Raw genomic sequence first — 21,542 nt, forward strand, 5'->3', positions numbered from 1 at the left:
TCCTGGGGCAGAGGTTGTAGGTCCTTGGTGAAATTTAATTACACCCTCCACCAAATCCAATTACTGCCTACACCCATGAAATCCCATTATAACTTTCTTTTGCTTCATTAGAGGTACCCTAGGACAGGTCCCTTCTTAATCCACAGATTTCCTAAGGAATATCAGTCAGAGGCTTTGCATACATTGTTTATTACTCCAAGAGCATATATGCAAAAGTGCAAATGACCTACAGCCTGACTTGCTTAAAAACCAAGCATGTATCTAGTTTCCTGTAAGAAAGCTGATTCCTTAGGGATTTCAGGCCCCTAGGGGTATTTTCCCAATGATACTCAGATATTTGTTTTGTTTTTCTTATTATTTCCAACTTTTGAAAATTTCAAACAGAAATTTCAAGAGAAAATTGAAAGACTAGTGCAATAACACTTGAGCATGTTTTCTACTTCCAAATGTTAGCATTTTGCTATATTTAAGTGGTCTCTTTCTTATGCTCTTTATACACATATTTGTGTGTGTGTGTGTAACCATTTGAAAGTTGCAGACATCCGACGCTTCATCCCTAAAAACTTTGACATTCATTTTCTAAAATAAGGACATTTTCTTACAAAAGCACAGTACTATCATCACACCTAAGCAAATGAACAATAATTCCATAATACAGGTTATCTAATTAGGATGATCAGAAACTTAAGGAAAAACCATAACACATGAAAGAAGGAGCAATGTGAACAAATAGAATAAGTGGCACTGGGAGGAGCAAAAACCAATTAATATCCCTGGAGATGTGTGATGACCTTGCATCCATAAGACGAAAACACCCTGCGGTGACAATGAGCACTCAGAGAACCATAGTGCATTAAACCATCGTAATCATAGTGCCAAGAACCATAGTAGATTCAAATTATATGTTTGCTTAATTTAAAAATCCAATATAGGGCTTCCCTGGTGGCGCAGTGGTTGAGAGTCCGCCTGCCGATGCAGGGGACGCGGGTTCATGCCCCGGTCCGGGAAGACCCCACATGCCACGGAGCGGCTGGGCCCGTGAGCCATGGCTGCTGAGCCTGCGCATCCGGAGCCTGTGCTCCGCAACGGGAGAGGCCACAACAGTGAGAGGCCCACGTACCGCAAAAAAAAAAAAAAAAAAAAAAAAAAGAATCCAATATAAAGGCCAAAGGATAAATTTGAGAAAACTTCTTAGAAAGAAGATCAGCAAAACTAAGTGAAGGTAAGTAAAAGGGAAAGGCTGAGAGACATGGATGATCATGTCTAGGAAACTGATGACATTCCTGAAAGAGGGAGCAGAGAACACAGACAGGCAGACAAATCCAGAGAAATAAAAGAAGACAATTTCCCAGATGTGAAAAGAGTCACAAGTCTTGAAATTGGCAGGACCCACCAGAAAAGGTCAGAGCCTGAAAACAGCCTGGAGAATTTCAGATCACCAAGTAAGGACAAAGAGAGGGCCGCCAAACTTTAGACAGAGGAAACATCAGATTATTTACTAAGAAAAGAGAGTCAGATTGACCTCAGCCCTATTAGCGGCAGCGCTGAAGGCTGGGGCAGCGCCTCTCAACTCCGCTGCACCCATACGTTCCTAGGGATCTTGTTCACATTCAGATTCTGGGGTGGGTCCGCACTTCTGCTTTCTAGCAAGCTCCTCGGTGATGTTGACGCTGCTGGTCTGTGGACCACACTTTGAGTGACCAGGGTCTAAAATAAAATGGAACAATGCCTGTAGAATTCAGAAGAAAGTTACTTTGAACGTAAAATTTTATAGCTAGCTAAATTATTCATCACATATGAGCCAGATTTACAGATATTCAAATGCTCAGGAAGTTTACCTTGCCATGCACTTTCTGAACAATATTACTTGTAGATGAACTGGAGAAAAACATAAAAGGAATTAAGAATTAGAAAGACATCTATGCTTTCTGGAGCTAATCCAAGAGGAGTATGTATAAAGAAATACCTGCATAGTACTGGTGTAGCAGGCCCAGAACACAATTAGTCCAAATTAGAACAGGAAGTCAGAAGGAACACAAGAATGACTTCGAGAAGGAAATGATTTCGGGTCAACAAATAGAATGATTAAGAAGCAGGGAGGTCTTAGTGATGATGGAAAAGGCATATGGTTCTTCTTGAAACAAGGGGAGAAATAGTCCATTAAGACTCCAGGAAAAGTAAAGCTACTCAATAAAAAGTGTGTTCCAAATCGGAAGCAGACTAAAACATAACACAGGAATCTGTTTGACCTTGACCTTTGGAAGCTGCTGCTTCTAGGAGAACAAAAACTACTTAAGAATGGGTATTTCTGGAGTGAGGTCCTGGAGGTAAGAGATTGGAGAGGAGACATTTACTTTTTATTTAAGACCATAATATGGCTTGAAGTTTTTAAAAATTTCCAAAAAATTGAAAAAATTTAAAAATCAAATTTATTTAAAACCATGAAAAGAAATAGTGCCTCCCTTAAATATAAAAAGTGAGGGAGGGGAGAGAAAGAAGAAAGAGTAACAAAGAAAGGGAGGGAGGCCTCTTCAAGAGAATAAAGGACACACACACACACACACACGCACACGCACACGCACACGCACACCCACACCTTACTCTTCAGCCCTAATGTTCTCCCCACCCCCATCACTGGGGTGAATCCCAGATTCTTCTCCCAGATGAGCTGGACCTCAGGTATTACAATGGGGTTTGGGGACAGGTATGGTGTTGGGTGAGGACTGGACCTCAGGCTGCAGAACCTGGACACCCTCTGCTCCTGGAAAGAACCGCACAGTAAACCAGAAAGGACATTCTCACTGGGGCCCCAGCCTTCTAGCTGTAGGTGAACCCTAGTGGTCAGCAGGTGGAGATGTTGAGTTGCCAGAAAAAACACAGTGCCGATACTCCTGAAATCAGAGGTTGGGTCAACCCAACTGCAGGGCCTCCAGTATCAGTTCTGAAAGGCACTGAGGTCTGGCTGCAAGAGCAGGGGTACAAGGAGCAGCCGGTACGGGGGTGATCAGTCTGCAGATGACAACTCTGCTTTCCTGAGAGGCGAAACTGCTTTCCTCTTCTGAGGGCCTCTTGGAGAGAGAGAACAAGGGCGTGGGCTGAGGGTCTGCCTGACCCAGCAGAATCAGAGGCAAATAGTTCCAACTTACCTTCCCAGAGATCTACAGATGGGGAGTTACACGCAGAATCACCCCTGATGATGGCAGAAACAAAGAGAGGTGTGTGAAATCGGACCAGAGGTAGGCAGAGGCCAGCCTAGTGAAGGCCGCGAAGGCCATCGGTGGGGCAGCAAGAGCAGGCTTGGGACGGAGTCTCAGCCTAGAGGAAGGAGGTGCTGCCCAGGCCAGGGGGCTGCCATTGGAAATAGCGAGAGGGGGACAGCTCGAAGATCTGCTTGGGGATAGAATCGATACGAAGCATTTACAAAACGTGCTCGTTCATTTTGGGGAACTTGGAGGGACGTTTAGATGATGAACTCTTAGAAAAGCTGACCAAGGTAGTTTGAACAGACGTTTTCGTTTTCTCTTTCCAAATCCATTGACCCATAACAGAGCTGGCACTAATTCTTTCAAAACCAGATGTTCCAGCATCTAACTATTGAAAGTTCTCCTCAAGAGCTCCATGTGTGAGGTTTGGGAGAAAGAGAGCCTTCTGAACCTTTATCTGTACTTCTGTGCTCATCAAAGTGACTTCATTTTCTGCACGGAAATCAATCTCTCTCCCTCCCTCTCTCTCTCTGTCTCCTTGTCTCCCTTCCTTCTTCCTTCTTTCCTTCCTTCTTCCTTCTTTCCTTCCTTCCTTCCCTCTTTCTTTCTTTCTTCTTTCTTTCCTTCCTTCCTTCCTTCCTTCTTTCTTTTCTTTCTTTCTTTCTTTCTTTCTTTCTTTTTTCTTCTTTCCTTCCTTCCTTCCTTCCTTCCTTCCTTCTTTCTTTCTTTCTTTCTTTCTTTCTTTCCTTCCTTCCTTCTTTCTTTTTCTTTCTTTCTTTGTTTCTTTGTTTCTTTCTTTCCTTCTTTCTTCCTTCCTTCCTCCCTCCGTCCCTTCCTTCCTCTCTTTCTCTCTTTTTCTTTCCTTCTTACCTTGACGGGATATCCAGCATCTAAAAGAGGAAAATAACGTCCTTAGTGGAGGATCATGTCCAGTTGGCCTTTTCTGCAACCTCACTCCCTGGGTGACACCTGAGCTGCCCTAAGGTACCTTGAGTTGCCAGAAGTAGCTGTAATAAAAACACAGAACACGCAGTTACATTTGTGTCCGCCCATCCTCCTGGGACCCTCAGGGCCAGGTCCAGCTTCGTGGGGCAAAATCTGTGCAGTCGCACAGGACCTCGTGCTCAGAAGGGCCTGTGCTTGGTTTGCTGCTCTGCTCTCACCATCTTGAAATTCTTAATTATTTTTGAACAAGGGACCCTGCATTTTTGTTTTGCCCCAGGTCCCAAATTCCATAGCCGGTCCTGCCTAGGGCATGATTTGGGACCCCATTGCCACAAGTACTGCCACTTTGAGTGAATCCATCTCCCTACGTGGTATAGACCTGAGTGCAGCCTCACTACCTGCCTTGTCCTGTTATAGAGCGGATGACATCTGCTGGCTTTTCCTTAGAGACCGTGTTTGCTATCCTAATTGACTCTAAGCGTTTCTGCCTTGGTACCAGATACTACTTGTAAGACTTTTAAATCCAAGTTTCACTGTAGCTGGCATAAATCAGTGAAATACTCAGCATGTAGAAGTGCTAGTTGCTTCCTAGATGCCTTGAAAAGCCATTCGACCTAAAAAGTAATTTTTATTGATGCTCCATAATCAGTGTTCCCTGATGCATAGGATATTCGTTACAAATGCATGTTTGTGGTGTCAGTATTCTGCATACTTGCTCAGGCTCATGGCTTCCAAATGTTGGCTGTAGATTAGCTTGATTCCTTCTGCAGATGGAATCTTTTACAAAAGGCAAGAACATAGCTGTTCTAGCTGCTTAGTCCCCTGGAGTTCTCCTAAGAAAGGGACTCCTGAGCAGGTGCAGCAGGACTCAATCCCTGGGAATTTATCAAGTAAATAGAAGAAAATAAAGAGTATTCACATGTTGAACAAGAGAACTGTGCAGAGAGCCACAAAAACACCACCACCACAGAAACAATCACCTGGAAAGAAATAACCTCACAGGTTGTCTTAAGAAAATCTGGTGTAAGTTTTCAAAACACCAGACCTAGATAAGGATGTAATTACTTGTATTGAAAGGAAATATATTTTATTTTATAAAATAGGTTTATTTTACTACTGGGTTCATTTTTAAATAATGAAATCTCTGTTACAACTAAAACATTCAATGTATACAAATTTTACTGAATTTCCTAGTTTTGATCATCATTATTGCACGTGAGATATCACTTTTGACTATACAAAATGGCTATACAAAACCCCTCTTCTATTTTAATTTTGCAACTTTTTGTGTATATAATTATTTTAAAATAGAAAGTTAAAATTATATATATTTAAATATAGTATATTATATATTTTATATAATGTTATATAATTTATTTATATTTTAAAATTTATTATTTTTTGTATAATTTATATATATGTTATAATGTATTCAGGAACACATACATGAGGTTAAAAAAGCACATCTTCAGTGCACGCTCAGTTGAGAGGGTGACTGATCTATCTTTGCTTCCCCCTGGTCATTTATCAAATAAAGTACTGAATTTAGAGACGGTCCTGCCCAAACCCCATGGTAGCTGATAGCTTCAACCACTTAATTCTTCACCAAGGGGCATCAATAGCAGAAAATAAACTCATTTTTAAAAATCAGGTTTTCTTGTCTCATGACCTAGAAAAAGAGGAATGATTCCAAAAGCGAGGAGCAAAAAGTAAAGAGAAAGGAGCAAAGACCTAAACTGAGGAATCTGCTTTTGTGATATTAGCTAGGCCCCAGTGTGTCTATCTTTTAAGTTTAGCACTTAAACTGAGTTATTATGTTCTTCTAATTTTTTTTTTTTTTTTTGCGGTATGCGGGCCTCTCACTGTCGTGGCCTCTCCCGTTGCGGAGCACAGGCTCCGGATGCGCAGGCTCAGCGGCCATGGCCCACGGGCCCAGCCGCTCCGTGGCATGTGGGATCTTCCCGGACTGGGGCACGAACCCGTGTCCCCTGCATCGGCAGGCGGACTCTCAACCGCTGCGCCACCAGGGAAACCCTGTGTTCTTCTAATTTTAAATCTAGCTAAAACGAGTTGATTTTCCCAATGTAAGTTGCTTAAATCAGAAAGGTGGACGTAGAGACAAAAGTTAAAGGAAATAATTAAGGAATTGAAAAGATCAGATGAGATACTAAACATAGGAAGGAGATTTATTTATTTATTCACTTATTTAAGAAAGATTCCTCAGCTCCTGTCTCTGTGTTGCACATTGTCTGAGGGCCCAAAGATGAACAAATTCCGACCTCCTGGTACTTGCCTTCCAGGCAGCAGAAGGACAAGAAACCAATAGCAAGTTGGAATGCTCTCTGTCCTCAGGTAGCAATAAATTCAATGTGGAAAAATAACGCAAGCAAAAGTATGAGGGGAGGGGTGGGAATCAGACCAATTTTTAATGCTAGGAATGTTTTTGCTCTTGTAACAAAGGGTGATGGAGTTAGAGCCATCATAACTTTAACAGATGAACAAAAACAAAGGATGTGTTAATCCTAGTGATGTCGGTGAAACTGACCTTGATTGCTATATGATTTTAAGTTTAATTCTAGTCAAAGTTAATTTCTCCCATTTTCCCATTGCTAGTAGTGTTCGATTTTTACACTTACTCTGTATAGCAGAAGCCACAAAAAAGGTTAGGTCCTTTGACCCATAATACGGTGATCCTCAAGCTCATTGGACCTAATGCCGTCTTTTTCATAGTAAATATTTTGTGACACCCCCTTGATTATCCTGAAATGAAGTCATGGGTAATATAACTTATCTAGACACATGATTTCAAGAATTCAAGACAATACTTCGAAGAAACAAAAGGAATGTGTAATAAGCATAACAACATAGTAAGACTTAACAATGCCTCTATACATGGAGTTGCTGTAGCATCTTCAATGTAGACCAAAGTCCAGGCTATGGACCAATCATAACTGGGAACATCGCGGCAAATTACACGTCACTGACCTAAAGCCAGTCCCATGGCTGCCTCGAATTCAAGGGGGCAGGGAAGTTTAATCTTCCACAGACCCAGGTTGGGGAGAATCTGAAAGCTTTAGTGTAAGAGTCAGGCTCTGGGCTATCGATTGGCTTCATGAGTGTGAGCGCATGGCATTCAGCAGGACACTGGACGTGGCACAGTCCTCTGTTGGGTTAGAGTGTCCCATGCATTGCCTGGCTCTGCCCACCAATGCCAGTAAAGTCACCCAGGCAAATGTGCCGTGACAAGTTTCCAGCATCCCTCTCATAGTCAGAGTGGCCCTCTTTAAGAACCATTGCATCCGTCAAGCTCATTGGATTTATCCTCAGGCAATAATCAAAAAGAGGACAGTGCTATTTGTCTGAATATATTGATACCAAGGATATTAATGACAGCACAGAATTGGAAACAACATAAATATCTAACTGAATGGAAATGTTTAATTAGGTATGATTTCTCCAAAGAATATTATACAGCCATTAAACAGATAAATAGAATCCAAAACTGTGAACCGAAAATATCATTTATGATATCCTATTGATTGAAAGCATTATAACATTTTATGTAATCTATATAAAAACATGAATGTATGTGAAATGAAGAAGGAAATATTCTAAAATTGGTACTCATATGAGAATGAATAAGCAACTTATGGCTGTGTAACAACCCCACCCCCAAAGTTAGTGCCTTATAACGACACGCAGTTGTTAGTTCATCGTTTGTAGGTTGGCAGTTTGGGCTGAGCTCTCGTGATGTGATTCCTCTGCTGGCCTCGCCGGGGCTCACTCCTGCCTGGCAGTCCGCTGGAGGCTCAGCGGGGCAGGCTGGCCCAAGGTGGCCTCACTGACGTGCCTAGCAGCTGCTGCTCACCGTCATCTGGGCCTCTCTCTACAGCAGCCTAGCCCTGGACATCTTCTTTTAACAAACCTGGACAAACATGCAGTGTTTTAGGCCCATGTTATAACTTTAAAGCTGTGAGGAAAGCAATTGATGGAAATTGTTTTACTGTACATTTCAGTATGATTCCCCAAAGGCCTAATCAACCGTAGAATATCAGAGGCAAAAACCAAAACAGACCAGCCACCCATCTGGTCCAGGGAAGGCAAGTAGGTTTTATCTGAAGTGTCACCTAAAATGGTTGGTCTTGGGACCACATTAAAGGCTGATGCCTCAAAGGGAAAAGAGAGCAGTTAGCTAGTTAAGCTGGCCATGGGGAATGGAGGGAGAGTGGTGAGTAAGGGCCACACACCTGCTGTGGGGAAGTGGAGGCCTCATGAAGGATGAGTCTTGTCTTTGGGTCCTTCCAAAGGGTTTGCTAGAAGTAGCTGGACCTTACCTTGCTGCAGCAGTTAAAGACACTCTGTCATTTATTGCGTTTTTGACAGATGGCTGACAAGTGATAAACTCTATGTGCAGGTTGTGGTTCAGGAACTGCTGGCTCAGTACACCAAGCAGTATGAAGAAAGACCCATCTCTAGCCTGCTCCGAAACTGGACGGAATCAGGGGGTGACAAGCTGAGAACCAGGTATGTGACCATTCAGGCTGCCAACATCGTTGACCCGGTGTCTTATTCTTGAGCCCGAGTATACAGGGTCTTGTCATGGCACAACTCACTCCTGTTTAAATTTTAAATATTGATGTAAAAGAGAGAATCAACAAGAACCTACTGTATAGCATAGGGAACTCTACTCACTACGCTGTAATAGCCTATATGGGAAAAGAATCTGAAAAAGCATAGATATATGTATGTGTATAGCTAAACCACTTTGCTGTACACCTGAAACTAACACAATGTTGTAAATCAACTATACTCCAATATAAGATTTAAAAAATATTAATATGTGGAAAAAATAAATGAATATGTATCTTCAGTACTCATGCACCCACAAACCAACTTAAGAACCAGAACATTGCTAATTCTGTTCTTCCTACACCTGTTCCTTCTTTTTGGCATGTTCACTGTTCCAAGGACTTTACAGGTTTTAATCCTAAACACCCCATGAGGTAGGTTATTATTTCCATTTCACAGATGAGGAAACAGGCACAGAGGTTAAGTGTTTTGCCCTTAGGTTACATGCCACTAGGTGACAGAGCTAGGATTTGAACCCAGATAGTCTGGCTTCAGGATCTGTGCTTTGGGTTGTTTTCATTGATTTTTTCGTATTGTCTTTAAACTTGGTAAATAAGGCATAATGTGTGTGGTATTCTATAGCTTCCTGTTTTCAGGTTCATCCAAGTGGTTATGTGTGGTTGAAGAGCTTCTGTCTGTGCTCATAATATTTCATCATGTGTCTGTGCCACAAGTTGCTCATCCATTTTAATCTCCAGTATCAGTGGGTATTTGGGTTGTCTTTTTGACATTTTGAACACGCTCTCATGAAAAATCTTGTATATGTTTTCTGGGGAACGTGGGCAAGAATTTCTACAGGGCTTTCAAATTTAGTTGCTGTGACTCAGAGAAATACGTTCTCCATCACCATGGACACCCACACACCCATAGAGTCTCCTGCCCTCCCTCCCCACCACAGACACAAGTGAAACAAACATTTCATGAAACAATGCTCATCCTATTACTCATAATGCTCTCTGATATTTTTAATTTTGTTTTTTAAAAATACTGATCTCAATCCTTTAAACTGATTTCATGAGCCATTTTAGCCATTTGCAATCTATTGATTGAAAAACACTCCTCAGTAGCATATATGACCCAGGAGTGAAAGTGCTGTGTTGTGGGTGTGCCAGTGTTCAACTTTACTACATCATGTCAAAGTATTTTTCACTGATTGTACAAATTTATATCCCCACCAGCAGCATGTGTCTTATGGAGCTAACACTTGGTATTATCAGACTTAATTTTTGTCGATATAACATAAGAAAAAGATCTCTCACTATGCTTTAAAATTGCATTTTCATATTACTCTTACAACCGAGTATGCTTTCACACGTCTATTTGCCATTTGTATTTCTTCCTATGTGAAATGCCTGTCATGCCTTTTGCCAATTTTTCTTTCTTTTTTTTTTTTTTTTTGGTCTTAGTCTTATTGACTTTTAGATGTTACAGTTCTCTTCTCCAAGTTTGTGGCTTGTCTTATATTTTCTTTATGGTGTTTTTTGATTAACAAAAATTCTTAAATTACAATTGAGTTTATCAATCTTTTCCATATCTTGTCTTTGATGTCATGAAATATACACTTTTTAAAGTTTGAGAGTTTGAGAGTTTGAGAGTTTGAGAGTTTCACCTTTCACATTTAACTCTTGAATCCATTAGAAACTTTTGTCTGTGGTGTGAGGGAGGGATTTAATTTCATTTTTTTTTCCTCCTGTAGAGATTGTCAGTTGTTCCAGCCCCATATACTGAATTGACTGTCTTTCCCAAGTGATGTGGAATGTCCCCTCTGACATTTATTAAACTTTTATATATGCAGGAGTCCATTTGGGGGCTATTTGGGTCCTAGACTGTTTGTATATTCTTAATTCAACAATACACCATCTCAATTCCACTAGGTTTATAATAGTATAATAGTATTATATGGTACTTATTATATATAATATTATTATATTATTACCTTTAAAATATAATTCAGAATTGTTGGCTATTCTGGGTCTTTTGCATGTCCACATAAGTTTTAGAGTTAAGTTTGTCAAGTTCCTCCAAAAAAAAAAAAGAACTTGCATACACCAAAAGGACAAATTTTGTATAGATGCCCTTATATAAGGTATCTAGAGTAGCCAAGTTCATAGAGACAAAGTAGAATAGTGGTTACCAGGGACTAGGAGGAGGAAGAAATGGGAGTTAGTGTTCGCTGGGTACAGAATTTCAGTTTGGGAAGGTGAAAAAATTTTGGAGATGCATATTGGTGATGGTTGCATGATCAAGTGAATGTACTTAATGCCACTGAACTGTACTCTTAAAAATGGTTAAGGTAGTAGATTTTATGTTATGTTACCACAATTTAAAAAAATCTACTGGAATTTTCTTTGAAAGTGTATTAAATCTGTAGATTTGCAGAAAAATTGACACGCTTATAAAAGTGAACTTCCTCTCAGAAATGTTAATCTCCCAAGTGTCTCCCAGAGTTTGATAATTTCTTTCAAACATAGTATAATGTTAGACAGATTTATTACTAGGTACACTAGAATTTTGTTGTTGTTGTAAAAAGAATATTTTTAAAATTCTGGGTTTTGTTGTTGCTGATTTATTATATGCACAGTTGGATTTTGTACAATATATAAACCTGACCGTAAAAAAATTTCTTTTAAATGTGACTATAGGTTCTTTGAGGTAGACAGTCCTACTATCTGCAGATAATGAATTTTTCTTTCTTCCTTTCCAGTTATTCTTTTTTGTGAGAAAGTATTTTATCCCTGGTTTTAAAAAGAATTAGTTTAATATTTCACTATTAAGAATGACATTTGCTAAAGTTTTTTGATAGACACACTTTACTTCCTAAAGAAGCTCCTTTTACTGTTATTTTTAACATATTCTTCTTATTAGTAGATGAATTTTACTGCAAATGATTTTTATCTATTCTGATATTTCTTCTTTAATCAGTTAATATGGTAAATAACCCCTGCATGCTTGAGAAACTCTCAATTGTGTTTATTGATTTATGCTCATAAATGTGCTGCCTCCTTTGTGCTACTTTTGAGGAGTTTATTGTGCTTCTTCCTTTTGTGCATTTTGAAAATTATTATTTTTATTTGGAGGGAGACTTTGGTCTTCATAACCCAAATGTATTGAACTAATTTCCAAGGAAACTATTCATTAAAAAGTATAATCTTACAATCCTAATAAAAGACATGGAAAACACAATATATATAATATGGGACATTTCATATCTGTTGGCATGAAGTGAAATTTTAAAAATCTGCGTTCTGTCCTCCTCCCCTTTTTTTTTTAAACTACTGCTCAGGTTCCTGTTTATTCAAACTGTAGTCTATCTTAAAGCTGGAAACATCAGATCCCATATCCTAGGACTGTTTCACTTAAGTCTCGCTCAGTTTGGGGGTGTTTTTTTTTTTTAAGTTTTTATTTTATACAGTTTCCCTTGGTTTTGTCTCAGTTTGTCCTTGCACACTCTAAAAAGTCAGTGAATCTTTTTAATATTTCTAGCCCTGAATGGGCATTTTGTGGTGCTGATAGCTTTCCCCGAAATTTATTAGCTGGAAAATTTCCAACATATAAGGAGTTGAAAGAACAGTACAATTCCCATCAGAATCAGTTCCATCCATTCAGGAATCGTGTTCCCTAGCTAGCTACATATCATCTGCCCCTCCATTTCTCTTCCAGATAGCGGAGCAGGGCTTGTTTCCATCATTTCGAAAGCAAAACAGACTCTTGCCGATATGCAAATCTATGTTTCTAGCAAGTCTTCCAAGATAGACTTGAGATGTGCCAAAGGCAGTATTCCAATTGTAAATATTTGGAAAGTTCCAGTCCATTTATTTTGTCTCTGTTATTAACCTCCAAAACAGTGCACTTCTCTCTCCCACACATCCCGGTTTTACTGATTCAGTCTGGCTGTGTTTATCTCCTTAAGTCCCCAAACCTTACTTACTCTGATTTTTATGTATATTAAGAAAAGCCTTTGTCATCCAACACATTTCCACACACATAGTGTATGGGGCACTTCTCTAGGTGTTAACAATACAGCAGTAACTGTGGGTTCTCAGCCTTCATGGAGCTTACATGCAAGTAGAGCCGTTGGATGGCAGTCTTACTGACAACTCACAAGAGAAGTACCCATGAGCAGGTGGGGACAGGAGGAAAGAAGGGGTGAGAACTTCCTGGTGCCCTGAAATCCCTCCAGGTAGGCGGCCATTTGTATGGACCCCCAGAGGCTAGCCTTCATCTGAACAGTGGGAGGAGTCAGTCATGGTACTGGAAAGGTTCCATGAGACTAGGTGAGGAGGCCAGGGCTTGGCTCTGATTGGGGCTGTACTTGGTTCTGCCCTTTCTTGTCCCAATGAGTGCTGCCTCTCCCCCTCTCCTAAGGGGTTGACACTGGAGCCCTCACAGATCTCATCAGCCTGTGGATCCCCAGGAGACTGTGGAGGCTGAGGAAAGGCAAGCTTCTGTGCTGTACTTGAATGCTGTGCCATTTACATTATGAACATTTTCAGACACTCAGGGAAATTGAAATAATTGTAGGGAACATTCATATACTCACCATAGAGAGTCAACTCTTAACCTGTGGCTGTGATTACTGTATCACATATGTACCCCTGTACCAACCCCTCAACCCATCCTTCAATTCATCTTTTCTTTTGCTGGTGCACTTCAAAGTAAACAGCAGACATCAATATACTTCTAAATAATAAATAATTTGGTATGAGCATCATTAACTAGAGTTCAATATTTGGTTACAGGTTTTTCTACTTATGTAGAATTTACCTACAATGAAAGACACAAATCTTTTTATAACATCTTTATTGGAGTATAACTGCTTTGCAATGGTGTGCTGGTTTCTGCTTTATAACAAAGTGAGTCAGCCATACATATACATATATCCCCATATCTCCTCCCTCTTGCGTCTCCTTCCCACCCTCCCTATCCCACCCCTCTAGGTGGTGACAAAGCACTGAACTGATCTCCCTGTGCTATGCGGCTGCTTCCCTCTATCTGTTTTACATTTGGTAGTGTATACAAGTCCATGCCACTATCTCACTTCATCCCAGCTTACCCTTCCCCCTCCCCATGTCCTCAACTCCATTCTCTACATCTGCATCTATATTCCTGTCCTGCCCCTAGTTTCTTCAGAACCTTTTTTTTTTAAATATTCCATATATATATATGTGTGTGTATATATATATATATATATATGTATGTTAGCATACAGTATTTGTTTTTCTCTTTCTGACCTACTTCACTAGGTATGACAGACTCTAGGTCCATCCACCTCACTACAAATAACTCAATATCGTTTCTTTTTATGACTGAGTAATATTCCATTGTGTATATGTGCCACATCTTCTTTATCCATTCATCTGTCAATGTACACTTAGGTTGCTTCCATGTCCTGGCTATTGTAAATAGAGCTGCAATGAACATTGTGGTACATGGCTCTTTTTGAATTATGGTTTTCTCAGGGTATATGCCCAGTAGTGGGATTGCTGGATCGTATGGTAGTTCTATTTTTAGTTTTTTAAGGAACCTCCATGCTGTTCTCCATAGCGGCTGTATCAATTTACATTCCCCCCAACAGTGCAAGAGGGTTCCCTTTTCTCAAAATCCTCTCCAGCATTTGTTCTGTATAGATTTTTTGATCATGGCCATTCTGACTGGTGTGAGGTGATAGCTCATTGTAGTTTTGATTTGCATTTCTCTAATGATTTGTGATGTTGAGCATCCTTTCATGTGTCTATTGGCAAGAAGATCTGTATATCTTCTCTGGAGAAATATCTATTAAGGTATTCTGCCCATTTTTGGATTGGGTTGTTTGTTTTTTTTTGATATTGAGCTGCATGAGCTGCTTGTAAATTTTGGAGATTAATCCTTTGTCAGTTGTTTCATTTGCAAATATTTTCTCCCATTCTGAGGGTTGTCTTTTCGTCTTGTTTATGGTTTCCTTTGCTGTGAAAAAGCTTTCAGTTTCATTAGGTCCCATTTCTTTATTTCTGGCTTTATTTCCATTTCTCTAGGTGGTGGGTCAAAAAGGATCTTGCTGTGATTTATGTCATAGAGTGTTCTGCCTATGTTTTCTTCTAAGAGTTTGATAGTGTCTGGCCTTACATTTAGGTCTTTAATCCATTTTGAGTTTATTTTTGTGTATGGTGTTAGGGAGTGTTCTAATTTCATTCTTTTACATGTAGCTGTCCAGTTTTCCCAGCACACTTATTGAAGAGTCTGTCTTTTCTCCATTGTATATTCTTGCCTCCTTTATCAAAGATAAGGTGACCATATGTGCGTGGATTTATCTCTGGGTTTTCTATCCTGTTCCGCTGATCTATATGTCTGTTTTTGTGCCAGTACCATACTGTCTTGAATACTGTAGCTTTGTAGTATAGTCTGAAGTACAGGAGCCTGATTGCTCCAGCTCCATTTTTCTTTCTCAATATTGCTTTGGCTATTTGGGGTCTTTTGTGTTTCCATACAAATTGTGAGATATTTTGTTATAGTTCTGTGAAAAATGCCATTGGTAGTTTGATAGGAATTACATTGAATCTGTAGATCGCTTTGGGTAGTATAGTCATTTTCACAATGTTGATTCTTCCAATCCAAGAACATGGTATATCTCTCCATCTGTTTGTATTATCTTTAATTTCTTTCATCAGTTCTTATAGTTTTCTGCATACAGGTCTTTTGTCTCCTTAGATAGGTTTATTCCTAGGTATTTTATTCTTTTTGCTGCAATGGTAAATGAGAGTGTTTCCCTAATTTCTCTTTCATATTTTTCATCATTAGCATATAGGATTGCAAGAGATTTCTGTGCATTAATTTTGTATCTTGCTAAGTTACCAAATTCATTGATTAGCTGTAGTGGTTTTCTGGTAACATCTTTAGATTCTGTATGTATAGTATCATGTCATCTGCAAACAGTGACAGCTTTACTTCTTCTTTTCCGATTTGGATTCCTTTTATTTCTTTTTCTTCTCTGATTGCTGTGGCTAAAACTTCCAAAACTATGTTGAATAGTAGTGGTGAGAGTGGGCAACCTCGTCTTGTTCCTGATTTTAGTGGAAATGGTTTCAGTTTTTCACCATTGAGAACAATGTTGGCTGTGAATTTGTCATATATGGCCTTTGATATGTCGAGCTAAGTTCCTTCTATGCCTACTTTCTGGAGGGTTTTTATCATAAATGGTGTTGAATTTTGTCTAAAGCTTTTTCCGCATCTGTTGAGATGATCATATGGTTTTTCTCCTTCAAGTTGTTAATATGGTGTATCACATTGATCGATTTGCTTATATTGAAGAATCCTTGCCTTCCTGGGGTAAACCCCACTTGATCATGGTGTATGATCCTTTTAATGTGCTGTTTGATTCTGTTTGCTGGTATTTTGTTGAGGAGCATTTGCATCTATGTTCATCAGTGATATTGGCCTGTAGTTTTCTTTCTTTGTGACATCTTTGTCTGGTTTTGGTATTAGGGTGACAGTGGCCTCATAGAATGAGTTTGGGAGTGTTCCTTCTGCTATATTTTGGAAGACTTTGAGAAGGATAGGTGTTAGCTCATCTCTAAATGTTTGATAGAATTCACCTGTGAAGCCATCTGGTCCTGGGCTTTTGTTTGTTGGAAGATTTTTCATCACAGTCTCAATTTCAGTGCTTGTGATTGGCCTGTTTATATTTCCTATTTCTTGCTGGTTCAGTTTTGGAAGATTGTGCTTTTCTAAGAATTTGTCCATTTCTTCCAGGGTGTCCATTTTATTGGCATGTAGTTGCTTGTAGTAATCTCTCATGATCCTTTGTATTTCTGCGGTGTCTGTTGTTGCTTCTCCTTTTTCATTTCTAATTCTATTTATCTGAGTCTTCTCCCTTTTTTTTTCTTGATGAGTCTGGCTAGTGGTTTATCAATTTTGTTTATTTTCTCAAAGAACGAGCTTTTAGTTTAATTGATCTTTGCTCTCATTTCCTTCATTTCTTTTTCATTTATTTCTGATCTGATCTTTATGATTTCTTTCCTTCTGCTAACTTTGGGGTATTTTTGTTCTTTCTCTAATTGCTTTAGGTGTAAATTTCGGTTGTTTATTTGAGATTTTTCTTGTTTCTTGAGGTAGTATTGTATTGCCATAAACTTCCCTCTTAGAACTGCTTTTGCTGCATTCCATAGGTTTTGGGTTGTCATGTTTTCATTGTCATTTGTGTCTAGGTATTTTTTGGTTTCCTCTCATTTCTTTAGTGATCTCTTGGTTATTAAGTAGTATATTGTTTAGCCTCCAGGTGTGTATATTTTTTACAGATTTCGTCGTGTAATTGACATCTAGTCTCATAGTGTTGTGGTCGGAGAAGATACTTGATATGATTTCAATTTTCTTAAATTTAAGAAGGCTTGATTTGTGACCCAAGATATGATCTATCCTGGAGAATGTTCCATAAGCAGTTGAGAACAAAGTGTATTCTGTTGTTTTTGGATGGAATGTCCTATAACTGTCAGTTAAGTCCATCTTGTTTAATGTATCATTTAAAGCTAGTGTTTCCTTGTTTAATTCATTTTGGATGATCTGTCCATTGGTGAAAGTGGGGTGTTAACGTCTCCTATTCTTCTTGTGTTACTGTAAATTTCCCCTTTTATGGCTGTTAGCATTTACCTTATGTTTTGAGGTGCTCCTATGTTGGGTGCATAAATATTTACAATTGTTATATCTTCTTGGATTGATCCCTTGATCATTATGTAGTGTCCTTCTTTGTCTCTTGTAATAGTCTTTATTTTAAAGTCTATTTTGTCTAATATGAGAACTGCTACTCCAGCTTTCTTTTGATTTCCAGGTGCATGGAATATCTTTTTCCATTCCCTCACTTTCAGTCTGTATGTCCCTAGGTCTGAAGTGGGTCTCTTGTAGACAGCATATATATGGGTCTTGTTTGTTTATCCACTCAGCCATTTTGTGTCTTTTGGTTGGAGCATTTAATCCATTTACATTTAAGGTAGTTATCAATATGTATGTCCCTATTACCATTTTCTTAATTGTATTGGGTTTGTTATTGTAGGCCTTTTCCTTCTGTCTTGTTTCCTGCCTAGAGAAGTTCCTTTAGCATTTGTTGTAAAGTTGGTTTTGTGGTGCTTAATTCTCTTAGCTTTTGCTTGTCTGTAAAGGTTCTAATTTTGCTGTTGAATCTGAATGAGATCCTTGCTGGGTAGAGTAATCTTGGTTGTAGGTTCTTCCCTTTCATCACTTTAAATATGTCCTGCCACTCCCTTCTGGCTTGCAGAGTTTCTGCTGAAAGATCAGCTGTTAACCTTATGGGGATTCCCTTGTATGTTATTTGCTGTTTTTCCCTTGCTGCTTTTAATATTTTTTCTTTGTATTTAATTTTTGACAGTTTGAGTAATATGTGTCTTGATGTGTTTCTCCTGGATTTATCCTGTATGAGACTCTCTGTACTTCCTGGATTTGACTGACTGTTTCTTTTCCCATGTTAGGGAAGTTTTCAACAATAATCTCTTCAAATATTTTCTCAGACCCTTTCTTTCTCTCTTCTTCTTCTGTGACCCCTATAATTTAAATGTTGGTGCATTTACTGTTGTCCCAGAGGTTTCTGAGACTGTCCTGAGTTCTTTTCATTCTTTTTTCTTTATTCTGCTCTGCAGTAGTTATTTCCACTATTTTATCTTCCAGGTCACTTATCCATTCTTCTGCCTCAGTTATTCTGCTATTGATTCCTTCTAGAGAATTTTTAATTACATGTATTGTGTTGTTCATCATTGTTTGTTTGCTCTTTAGTTCTTCGAGGTCCTTGTTAAACGTTTCTTGTCTTTTCTCCATACTATTTACAAGATTTTGGATCATCTTCACTGTCATTACTCTGAATTCTTTTTCAGGTAGACTGCCTATTTCCTCTTCATTTGTTTGATATGATGGGTTTTTGTTTTTGTTTGTTTTTTTTTGCGGTACGCGGGCCTCTCACTGTTGTGGCCTCTCCCGTTGAGGAGCACAGGCTCCGGACACGCAGGCTCAGCGGCCATGGCTCACGAGCCCAGCCGCTCCGCGGTATCTTGGATCTTCCCGGACCGGGACATGAACCCGTGTCCCCTGCATCGGCAGGTGGACTCTCAACCACTGCACCACCAGGGAAGCCCGGTCTGATGGGTTTTTACCTTGCTCCTTCATCTGCTGTGTGTTTCTCTGTCTTCTCATTTTGCTTAACTTACTGTGTTTGGAGGTCTCCTTTTCACAGGCTGCAGGTTCGTAGTTCCCGTTATTTTTGCTGTCTACCCCCAGTGGGTAAAGATGGTTCAGTGCTTTGTATAGGGTTCCTGGTAGAGGGGACTTGTGCCTGTGTTCTGGTGGATGAGGCTGGATCCTGTCTTTGTGGTGGGCAGGACTGCATCTGATGGTGTGTTTTGGGGTGCCTGTGACCTTATTATGATTTTAGGCAGCCTCTCTGCTAACGGGTTGGGTTGTGTTCCTGTCTTGCTAGTTATTTGGCATAGGGTGTCCAGCACTGTAGCTTTCTGGTCATTGAGTGGAGCTGGGTCTTAGCATTGAGATGGAGATCTCTGGGAAGAGTTTTCGCCGTTTGATATTATGTGGAGCTAGGAGGTATCTTGTGGACCAGTGTCCTGAATTTGGCTCTCCCACCTCAGAGGCACAGGCCTTACACCCGGCCAGGGCACCAAGACCCTCTCAGCCACACGGCTCAGAAGAAAAAGGAGAAAAAAGAAAGGAAGGAAGGAAGGGAGGGCGGGAAGGAGGGAGGGAGGGAAAGAAAGAAAGAGAGCAACCAAACCAAAAAACAAATCTACCAATAATAACAAGTGCTAAAAACTATACTAAAAAAAAACCCCGGAGCTTCCCTGGTGGCACAGTGGTTGAGGGTTTGCCTGCCGATGCAGGGGACACGGATTCGTGCCCCTGTCTGGGAAGATCCCACATGCCGCAGAGCGGCTGGGCCCGTGAGCCATGGCCGCTGAGCCTGCGCGTCTGGAGCCTGTGCTCCGCAACGGGAGAGGCCACAACAGTGAGAGGCCCGCATACCGAAAAAAAAGAAAAAAAAAAAACAACCCTGACAGACAGATCCCTAGGACAAATGGTAAAAGCAAAGCTATACGGACAAAAATTACACAAAGAAGCATACACATACACACTGACAAAAAGAGAAAAAGGAAAAATATATATCTTTTGGGAAGTCTGAGGTCTTCTGCCAGCATTCAGTAGGTGTTCTGTAGGAGTTGTTCCACATGTAGATGTATTTCTGATGTATTTTGGGGGAGGAAGTTGATCTCCACGTCTTACTCCTCTACCACCTTGTCTAATATCTTTACTGGTTTTTGTATCAGGGTGATGCTGGCCTCATATAATGAGTTCAGAAGTGTTCCTTTCTCTTCAATATTTTGGGGTAGTTTGAGAAAGATAGGTGTTACTTGTTCTTTAAATTTTTGGTAGAATTGACCTATGAAGCCACCTTGTCCTGGACTTTTGTTTGTTGGGAGTTTTTTTAGTTTGTTTGGTTCTTTTACTGATTCAATTTTATTACTGGTAATTAGTCTGTTCATATTTTCTATTTCTTCTTCATTCGGTCTTGAAAGAGTATACGTTTCTAGGACTTTATCCATTTCTTCTAGGTTGTCCATTTTATTGGCGTATAATTGTATTGTTTTCCATTCTCGTGACAGGTAGACACCTCGGATATTAACAGGTTTTCACTCCTCTGAGCAGAACTTCCGTGAACATTTGTATACAAGTGTTTTCATGAATGTGTTTTTATTTCTCTAAGGCAAATAGTAGGAATGGAATTGCTGAGTCATAGGTTATGTGTATTTAGTTTTATGAGAAACTGATAACTTTTTCCAGTGTGGTTTTACGGTTCTACAGTCCATCAACAAGTATGAGAGTTTGGTTACTCCTTATCCTTGTCAACATTTGCAGTTGTCAGTCTATTTAGTTTCAGTCATTCTGGTGGATTTATTATGCTACCTCATTGTGGTTTCCATTTGCAGCTTCCTGATAACTCATGATGTACCTTTAAATTTAATTTAAATTTTATTTAAATTTAGAGTCATTTTGACCTTCTTGTGAAATACAAGGAGGTTGCCCTTAGTGATTTTCCTACTTTTAAGATACTCTGCCTAGTCTTCTATGCTGGGTGAGCTCCTAGAGCCATGTGGCACAGTCATGCTTGGTAGGTGACTATGATAGGGTGGGTGGATGAAGTCCACTTCCTGTGGTGCATGCTGTTCACAACCTTAGGTAGACAGCGTTCTACAATAAATATCCCAGGAAAGGTAATTTCCAATAACAACATTCACAGTCTCCATGTTTCATAGTAACAGTCCCTGGAATGACTAAAACATGCTTTTCAGTAGAATATGAAAGTTCTTTACAGCTTTTGTGAAATAGTTTGAAACAGAAACCCAATCTTCTAAAGACTAGATTCAGAATAAGTATTGATATAGTTTAAATTACCATGTAACTGGCATGTAAGTAACCTCCCATCTTACTTGTCTAAATGGAGGATGATTCTCAAAAGCACTGTATCAGTGCTTCTTAATATTTCTCTTGTGGCTTCTGATTAAGCAACAACAAGCTACGTGTAGGTTTTAAATTTTAATTAAAGAGAATCTAAATTATTTGGGTCTTATAATAACTTACTTCCCAAAGATCTGGGGGAAGGGGAGGGCAAAGGGGTAGCTGAGATATGGGAAACCCTAACTGTGAATTAACTCCTTAGTTAATTCTAAGTTCTAAAGACGGAAGTTTCATGGAGGGTTAGGGGGACAAAATCACCCCAAAAGG

General features: G+C 39.6%; 1 protein-coding gene across 1 annotated transcript in view; it reads left to right on the top strand.

The window, feature by feature from the left end:
- ACOXL (acyl-CoA oxidase like) overlaps positions 1–21,542 on the top strand; it is a 332,334-nt gene that overhangs the window by 232,995 nt on the left and 77,797 nt on the right. The window contains 1 exon segment of the mRNA XM_027129018.1: positions 8,563–8,672. Coding sequence (XP_026984819.1) covers positions 8,563–8,672 — 110 coding nt within the window.

The sequence above is a fragment of the Aethalodelphis obliquidens genome, unplaced genomic scaffold (genome assembly GCF_003676395.1).
Source record: "Aethalodelphis obliquidens isolate GAN/ISIS:26980383/991018 unplaced genomic scaffold, ASM367639v1 scaffold35, whole genome shotgun sequence".
Taxonomy (NCBI): domain Eukaryota; kingdom Metazoa; phylum Chordata; class Mammalia; order Artiodactyla; family Delphinidae; genus Aethalodelphis; species Aethalodelphis obliquidens.